This window comes from Gracilinanus agilis, unplaced genomic scaffold (genome assembly GCF_016433145.1).
Source record: "Gracilinanus agilis isolate LMUSP501 unplaced genomic scaffold, AgileGrace unplaced_scaffold33862, whole genome shotgun sequence".
In the NCBI taxonomy this organism is placed as follows: Eukaryota; Metazoa; Chordata; class Mammalia; order Didelphimorphia; family Didelphidae; genus Gracilinanus; species Gracilinanus agilis.
In genome coordinates, this window is record NW_025366759.1 from 1 (window position 1) to 9,600 (window position 9,600).

Consider the following 9,600-nt stretch of genomic DNA (forward strand, 5'->3'; position numbering starts at 1 on the left):
CTCCCTCCCTTCTTCCCTCTCTTCCTTCCTTCCTTCCTTCCTTCCTTTCTTCCTTCCTATTTACATTATTTCAGTCACTATATATGTGATTTTCTAGGTTCTTACAATTCATTTTGCACTACTTTATCCAATAATCTAAAAGTTCAAACCCTATTTATCCAAGTCAGGGAAGACTTACTCTCCTGCATAGTAACACTCCCTATTTACCTGGCCCTGAGATTTCTGGTAACTTCTACTCTATGGGACAGCCAGGAAAATCCAGGAGGTCCAGATGCAGAAGCAAAGTATAGAGATGACAGATTGAGATGTAATTGGTTGGTTTGTGGACCAGGATAAAGCCTGTGTTAGCCTGTGATGTCCATCAAATCCAGGCACCCCTAGTCCCAAAACCATAAAGCATTGGACAATAAAGAAGAATGGTGAGAAGGGACAACAGAGAGCTGAGGCAGCTGTAGGAGAAGAAATGGAAGAAATATCATTTAGAGCATAGCTATTTTAGAGGAATTTGTTCTGTTGTTCAGTCATGTCTGGCTGTTTGTGACCCCATTTGGGGTATTCTCAGCAAGGACACTGGAGAGATGTGCTATTTCCTTCTCAACTCATTTTATAAATGAGGAAACTGAGGAAAACTGGATTAAATGGCTTGCCTGGAATCATTGAGTCAAAATTAAAGTGATATTCACTCTGTTGTTTTTTCCACCCAAGTTCTCCTCCTCTGATGCCTCCTTTGGGTATATAGGTGGCCCTGGACTCCCAGAGGCTATGCCATTAGAGCACAAGGTCCAGCAAGTGCTACCAAGCTGGAAAAACCTTGAACACATCCATGGAGGTAGGCAGATTGTGTCCCTCCTCTGAGGACTGTTTTAGCCAAGTCTGGAGAGGCTCCTCATCCTCAAGCTGGCCTCTGGGTGATCTTTTTGTTGGGGTTTTTCCAACCACATTAACTCATGAAGACTTTCTCCCAAGACACAGAAGGGCTTACAGTCTACACTGGTGGAGGGAGTGTCCACACCAATGAAATCATGGATCCCTGAGGTATGATCTGCCAGTGGCAGACAATGTGGAGTGTATTTTGTATAGCTTTAAGAACCAAGTTTTAGGTTGTGACAGTTAACTTATCTGGAGTCCTGATTCTCTGGACTGCCTCATTCCTGGATGTTGCCAGAGAAGAGAGCTATCATTTCATGTGTTGTGGGGAAAGAGGTGGTAAGGCGAAGAGGGGCTGATCTTAAGCATTTGCCTTTACTTTTTTTTTTTTCCAACAAACAAGCTTAAGAGAAAATCTTGATTTTATTTTATGTGATGTAAATCACTTTTATGTGTCTGATTCCTATTTCCCTGTTAAAATTTTGTTTTAAAATGTTTTATCTTATTTGGATCTCTTCCTTTTCTGTGTTTCTTTAGACGTGTAACCATGACTATCGACTGGATTGGATTTGGCTATGCTAGCATGGTAGCATTTGGAGGCATTTTGGGATATCATCGCAAAGGTAAATTCTAAATTTTTAATCTAAAGGAGACTTAGGAGTCAAAGTTTTCCTAGAATGATATGAGGACCTGTGAATAGGATTAAAAAAAAATTAGACTTCTCCATTTTAATTAAATCCTTAATTTCCTTACTTGAAGTTTACTAGTTATCAGTTAGAGATTTGATTTTTTTTTTTGCCTGCCTATGATTGGTGGGGGTTATGATGAATAGTTCATCAAGCCTGGAATCAGGAAGATCTTAGTTCAACTCTGACACCAGACACTTATTGTGTGCCCCCTGCATAAGTCACTTAACTCCTATTTGCTTCACTTCCTCATTTGTAAAATAGGGACACACTAGTTAAGGAAATGGCAAACTACTCCAGGATCTTTGCCAAGAAAACCCCATGGGTCCCAAAGATTCAGAAATGACTGAAAAACAACAATAATCCTTGTAGGAAGCTTAAAGAGTTAATATTGATAAGGGAAAAACGTACTTAAGTACCAAGTTAGATATAGTAGGACATCATTTTATGTGAACTCAACATATGCAAATTCAGATATATGTGATTGGTGATCAAAAAAATAAAGGCAAAAAAGACATAAAACAAAGCAATTTTAGTTATGCACTAAATCCCACCCTTTTCCCAAGCAGTGTAAAGTCTCCCCGTTCACCCAGTCACACTCATTCTCACTCTGATAAGCATCAGTGTGAATCATCATATTGTTTTGCTACAAATATTAACTCCTGTGTCAGTCTTTGTCTGGAGGGCTTGCTTGTGGACACATCATGTCTGCATCCAAGCAGTGCTTCTCCTTGTTTAGTAACTCTAGTTATTAATAACGGAGTAAAAGTATAAGAGTAGTGATGTTGGTGGTCTGATAAGCCTAAGAAATAAGTCATCAAGTGCCTACGTATGTTCATATAAGAAATACTCACTAAATAATGAGGTTCTGTATTCTGGCTGATTTTCAGCTTATATGAAGGGTCTTACATTGGTCACATAAAATGAGATCCTATTGTATTGTCTTCTTGCTAGTGTTCTAAAGAAAGAAAAATCCAACTCACTGGAAAATTCAAGATAAAGACACCTCATATCATAATTTTACTTTTAAAATTCTTATATAATCCTGTAGAAAGGCATTGTTGGGCAGTAGAGTTGGACTCTGAATTGCAGTCAGAAGATTAGAGTTCAAACCTAGCCTTTGGCACCTGAGTGCAAGTTACTTCTCTTGGTCTTGAATGATTCTAAGACTTTAATTTCTCTTCTGATCAGATCCTTTATTTATTTTCACAGGCATATATAACTGAGCAAGGCAAATTGTCTTGAAGAAGAGAAATTTATAGGCAAAATATTTATTAAATTTCTTATTGCTTTTTACATTTTTTTGTAGAAGTGGGAAATCAAAATTGTTTTTTGGTTTTTGGAGGGGGAGACTTTTGCATTTCTGACAACTTGGTATGCTAAAGAGTTTTGAGTAACGACAAGGTAGCCAGGATTGGATGTTAAGAACTGGCTTTTATAGAGATCTCTCTGAAGAGAAGGACAGAAAAACCATTTGTCTTCTATGGTTTAGGTACTTCTCCCCTGGAGGCTTTGGGGATAGATTATAACAAATGACCCGTTATGGCCCCTTTGTGCTCTGTAAGCTTAAAATTAAAGTTTTTTCTATGTATTTGGTGTATTTGTTGGAAAAATGAAGAAGCCAAAATAACCCTGTAAATGATTGCACAAACTTTGAAACTTCATAGATAATTATCTATTATGAACTTCAGAGGAATGAAATTCTTTGTTTGATCTACTGGATAAAATGCTGAATAGAAAGAACAAAGGAAACAAACATCTATTAAATGCCACCTATGTGCCAAGCACTTTATAAATATTATCTTATTTGATCTTCACAACAATCCTGGAAAGTAGGTGTTGTTATTATCTCCATTTTACAGTTGATGAAACTGAGCAAACAGATGAAATGATTTGCCCACGGTCACACAGCTATTGTGTTTTTGAGGCTGGATTTGAGCTCAGGTCTTCCTGCGACCCACATTGGGTGCTTTTGACTGGCATCCGAGAGGAGTGGACTTAAATCTTGCTTCAGACACACACTACCTGTGTTACACTAACTTAACTTCTCTAATCCTCGATTTCTCTCTTTCCTCATGAAATTAAGGTGATAATAGCACCTACCTCACTCAGTTATTGTGAGATCACAGGAACAAATGTATGTAAAATGACTTGCAAAATTTAAAATGTCATATAAATGGGCATGAAAATATGTATTTTTTTCCTACTCAATGAAGTTTCCAAGTTATCTCAATTATAAAATAGTAAAGACACTTGAACATTTAACTTTTTTTCCTTTCAAGTCAGATTATGAGAATCATTTATCAATGAATTTTCTTTCTTTTTAAAGTCTTTGTTACAAATGAAAATTCTCTGGGGAAGGGAGTGGAGAAGAGAGGGATATATTCATAAATGAAGAGGATGTAAAAAACAAAGGCTGTCAATAAAGACTTATCTGTGAATCACCTTGTTTGGTTCTTAGGTTCCCTTCTGCTATTAGCATCCTTCCTCTCCCAAATTATGCTGTATTTGTTTTGTATATATTTTGTCTTTAGTTCCGTATACATTTAAGCCCAAAGAATATAAGCTGCTTTATTATTTTTTTTAAACCCTTGCCTTCCATCTTGGAGTCAATACTGTGTATTGGCTCCAGGGCAGAAGAGTGGTAAGGGTAGGCAATTGGAGTTAAGTGACTTGCCCAGGGACACACAGCTGGGAAGTGTCCGAGGCCAGATTTGAACCTAGGACCTCCTGTCTCTAGGCCTGGCTCTCAATCCACTGAGCTACCCAGCTGCCCCCTGTAAGCTTCTTAAAGGTTGCATCTACTTTTGGATTTTTTTCCTTTGCACCCTGGGCCTCTGCTTGATTGTTTTTAGCCTTACCTTTGAAAGAAAGTGTAGGGGCAGCTGGTGGCTCAGTGGCTAGAGAGCCAGTTCTAGAGGAGGGAGATCTGGGTTCAAATGTGACCTCAGACACCTCCTAGCTGGGTGACCCTAGAGAAGCCACTTTACCCTCCATTCCCTAGCTCTTACTGCTCTTGGAACCAACACTTAGTATCTACTCTAAGACAGGAGGTAAGAGTTAAAATAATAATAATAAAAGGATAGGAGGGTGGTGGGAGAAGCAGCGGCACCAGGTTTCTTTTTTGTTCTTTGTGCTTCTCTCTGAACCCCCTTGTTGTTTCAGGAAGCATCGTGTCTTTGATTGCTGGCCTCTCCTTTGGGTTGTTTGCTGCTTATGGAGCTTACCGAGTCTCCCTGGACCCCCGAGATATCAAAGTGTCGCTGTGTGAGTATTCGATGGGCTCCACTGAGCCAGGAATGTTTAAAAACAATCAGAATCTCTCATGAACCTGAAAAACAGTTCTGTTAGACTAGGAGTCAACGCACTACGGCTCGATCCCAGTTAGTTTGAATCATGAATGCTGAGACCTAGTGAAATGTACACTATTCAGAGCTGAAATCTACAAAACGCGGTCATCGGCGCCAGCCCCTGGAAACAGGCAGGGCACGTCTGGAAACTGTGCCCTCTTCTGGGCATTTATTGTTTGCGCTGACTTAGTGCAATAGTTAAAAAAGCACAGGTTTGGGGGCTGGGGCCTGGTTCAAATGTCAGCTCTGACCCTTGTTAGCTGGGTGATGTTGGGCGAATCGTGTCCGCTATTCAGGCTCCCGTTTTCTCACTGGAATAAAGGAGGGTGCCCTGGGTGGGCTCTGCACTGCCTTCCTCCCGCAGATCTGTGACCCAGAATGGGCCACTGCCTCTTGCCACAAAGGATTTGGACTCATCAGGAAGCTGTGGCTTCTTTCCATTCGGCATGACTCTGGGCCAGTCATTTCATTTCTGTAAGCCTCAGTTTTCTCATTTATAAAATGAGAATAATAATATTTGTGCCCCCTCCTCCACAGGACGATGGTGAAGAAAGCACTTTTGAAAACCTTCCAATGCTACAGAATAGGAGTCATTATTATCTTGGAGGATGGGAGGATACCTGGGGAGAAGTCAACATCGAAGGCTTTTCACTTGAATGTTAGCTTTCTGGAGCATAACTTTGGATCATGCTGTGCCTTAAATAATCTGAAAAATCATGCGTTGATCATTTCTAAATGTTTTCCTGGTGTGCTAAGGAGGAGCACGACCACAGGCAAAATAATGATGGGACCGAATGGCCCGCTTTAATCACAGACATCCATCAAGAGAAGAACTGGAAAACCAAAGCAGTGAATTATATCATTCTAGTGTAGCCATTTCATCGCTGTAAATTGCACCTGAATTTGTCCATGAACGGAAACATAAATTTGTGGGGAGAAATGGCAATATTGATATATTTGTGTCCGGGATGGGGAGAAGAAGAGAGTTGGGGCTGGGTGAATATAGCTATCGTATACATGATTGTGTATGTATACATAAACATAGACATACATACATATAGATGGAGGTTCTCAGGAGTAAATTAGTAAAAAAAAGGCTTAAAATGTCCTCACATGAAGGCAGTTCCAAAATGTACTTTTGCATGCATTTAAGCAGTTGTATTCAAAGGTTCCTGTCATTTGCAGGCATGCAATTTGGCAAATTGTGATGCTTTTTCTGAAAAGCCTTTTTTCAGGGATGCTATTTTAATGCCATAAACACTATGTGAAGCCTCCTGCTGATGGGAGTTGCTAAAAGACCAGCCTGCAAAGAGCAAACTACCTGGCTCTAGGGCATGCTGAATCCTATTAATTAGGCAGTTAGCTTATTTATTCTCCTAGCCTTAAATTCTCCCAGGTGTTAATGACATTATAAAAGCCTACTGGCTTTTTTTATGTCTTTCCTTCCAGGTTTAATTTATTAAAGAGAAATTTCTTTTCATAGTATATTATTCCCTTTAAATCCCAATGACATCTTTTTTTGGGGGGGGGGGTGTTAGGTCAAGGTCTGTTTCTTGTGGTTACAAATTAATGATTCATGAACAGATTTTAGCTTTTTGTTTGTACTATCCTGGCTAGCTTTTTGAAGGAAAAAAAAAAAAACATTCTACTAAGTATAGTGTCTTTGAGGGGAGAAGCAATTCAGAATTTGGACAAATATAAAAGACTTTAAAAATTCACAACTGTGGGGGGCAGCTGGGTAGCTCAGTGGATTGAGAGCCAGGCCTAGAGACCTGAGGTCCTAGGTTCAAATCCGGCCTCAGACACTTCCCAGCTGTGTGACCCTGAGCAAGTCACTTGAGCCCCATTGCCTACCCTTACCACTCTTCCACCTATAAGTCAATACACACAGAAGTTAAGGGTTTAAAATTTAAAAAAAAAAATAAAAAAATTCACAACTGTGGACAATGGCTGTAACCAAAGTTTCTCTATTGTAACTTTAGCTCATGAAGTGGTTTGTTTTACAGATACTGCTTTTCTTTTGACCATAATCATGGGCATGAGGTTCAAGAGATCCAAGAAACTAATGCCCGCAGGGATCGTGGCTGGCCTAAGGTGAGGAAATATTTCCGTCCTTCCTTTCCTCTGCTGGTTCTGAAAGGACAGGTCTTTGGCAAGTAGAAGTTTTTCATTTTGAGGGGCAGCTGGGTAGTGTTGTGTGCAGATGCAAAGCATGGGGTCCCCTGGAATTCTGGGTGAGGCTCTCCCTGTACCTTTGCAGGGATTCCATGCTTTGCATCTGCACACAACAGTAGCTCCATGGATTGAAAGCCAGGCCTAGAGAGGGGAGGTCCTGGATTCAAATGTGGCCTCAGATACTTCCTAGCTGTGTGACCCTAGGCAAGTCACTTAATCCCCACTGCTCTTCTGCTTTAGAACAGACACTTCGGTAAGACAGAAGGTAAGAGTTTTTTGTGTTTTGTTTTAAAGAGAAGTTTTTAGTTTTCATAAATAAAATAATCCTGAAGGTAAAAAGGTACACTCTGAGCCTTGGAATGGCAGGGACCCAGGTTGAAGTCCCAGCTTAGCCTCATGCTAGCTTATAAGGGAAGCCAAGTGGCCTCAGATCCTTCCCAGCTGGATGACCCTGGGTGAGTCCTTTCCCCATTGGCCTCGATGCCTCCTCTGTAAGATGAGCTGGAGAAGGAGATGGCCGACCGCAACTTTGTGAAGAAACACCCCGACGGGTCAGACAGAGGAGAAGCATTCTGAATTCTTCCCTGTACGTCCATCGGGCACTTAGGGATAAAGGCAAACCGTCCTTGCCGTCAAGGCACTCGTCCTGTCTGGGAGGCGGTGTGGGGACGTCTGCAGCGGTTGTTGGTCATTTCTCAGTCACGTCTGGCACGTCGAGATTTCATTTGAGATTTTCTTGGCAAAGATCCCGGACTGGGGGCCATTTCCTTCCCCAGCCCATTTTATAGATGAGAAAATGAAGGCAAGCAGGGGGAAGTGACTGGCCCAGGGTCACACTGCTAGTAAGTGTCTGAGGGTGGGTTTGAACTCAGGGAGAAGAGTCTTCTGGACCACAGACGTAGCGCTGTGTGCGCCATGGCGCCCCCTAGCGGCCCAGCACGTGTGTGTACAGCATGTGGTAAAATGGAGTCTGTATGGTATACACTTCCAGTGTACTTCGTGTACTCTCTTCTGCGCAGGCATACTTTCACCTCTGTGCAGTACATGCACAACCCACATACGTGATGGAGCCGTGCCGTGCACACAGCAGGCCGGTAGGCGGCGCAGTGGGGAGCGCGGGCTCTGGGCTCGGGAACACCTCCCTAGCGAGTCCCTTCACCCCGCCGGCCTCCTGCCTTATCTGTAAAGCGAGCTGGAGGAGACGGTGTCAGCGCCGCGGGGCGTCTGCCCAGAGCACCCTCCCGGGCGCAGAGGCAGGTGCCCCGAAACGACTGAACGCCAGAAGCACGCGTGTGGCAGAGAGCGCGTGGATAGCCGGCCTGGCGAGAGCGCCTTAAAATGGGCAAAAAGCTGCAAATGTGATCTTAAATATCAGGTCCAGCTCCCTATCCGCAGGGCCACCGAGCTGCCTCTGGGTTGGGGTTTTTGTCTTTATATTTTATAGCCATTATTTGGCCTTATTTTGGATTCCTTTTCTTTTAAACAGCCTCTTGATGATTTTGAGACTCGTTTTGCTGCAGCTGTGAGAACCCCAGCGACCAAGGACAACCTTCCACCAACCGACTAAATATGTTCTTTGTACTTGAAAGATAAGTTTTGTTAAGAAATGTCAAGCATCTGTTTTCTTTAAGAAAAAAAAAGCAACTAACAAACGAAGACTTCTTATAGTAGTGTTAGTCTGCAAGCTTTTTTTTACTAAAAAAATTTTTAAGTGTCTTCTAATTGACAATCATTATTTCCTAAAAGATACTTATAAAGATGTCTCACTAATCCTCATTTCTTCTTCTCCTCTTATTTATCACAATAGAAGATGCAAAGACATTGTCCACTGTTGTGAATTTTTTAAGTCTTTTATATTTGTTTACTGAAAATTCCAAATACTGATGTCACCAGACACAAGTTTACATGAAAATAAAACTTATCAGATAATAGGATGCCTTATGTGTGATTTGACTAAAATACTGATTGCTCTAATCTCTGTTTGTCTTACAAGCTGCATAGAAAGTGCTTTTGTCCTGTATTTTAAATTTCATTCCACTCTCTACAGACACTGGATGTAGGAGCAGAGGGTAACTAGTATTCAAATAAAAGCTCTTCTATTTTAAATCTATTTCTCTTGTTATCATTTTGTGAGGTATAAGTTTTCATTTAATTTGTGGGGAGAGTTTGGTTGAACAAAGGATTTAAAAATAACTGCACCTTATACACAAAATAACATTAGATCCCTATGTGAGGCAAGTATTATGAGTTCCTTTTAAGAGGAGGAACCTGAGGCTGAGAGGGCCTAAATCACTAGCCCAGTGTCACAGAAGCATTAAGGGTTTAGAGACAGGAATTAAACCCAAGGCTTCCTGACCTCAAATCCAATGTTTTCTCCATCAGGCCATGTGGAATATTTAGGTCTAAAGTTCTTACATTTCTTCAGAAGCCAGAAAGAAAGGAAGGAAGAAAGAAGAGAGAGAGAGAGGAAGGAAGGAAGGAAGGAAGGAAGGAAGGAAGGAAGGAAGGAAGGAAAGAAGGAA

General features: G+C 41.4%; 1 protein-coding gene across 1 annotated transcript; it reads left to right on the forward strand.

Annotated features, from left to right (window-relative positions):
* Window positions 1–1,414: 1,414 nt before the first annotated feature.
* TMEM14A (transmembrane protein 14A) lies at window positions 1,415–9,188 on the forward strand. The gene is made up of 4 exons (XM_044683759.1): window positions 1,415–1,490; window positions 4,719–4,820; window positions 6,910–6,997; window positions 8,565–9,188. The coding sequence occupies exons 1-4, from the start codon at window positions 1,415–1,417 to the stop codon at window positions 8,602–8,604; spliced, it is 306 nt and encodes a 101-aa protein (XP_044539694.1). The 3' UTR covers window positions 8,605–9,188.
* Window positions 9,189–9,600: the final 412 nt, after the last annotated feature.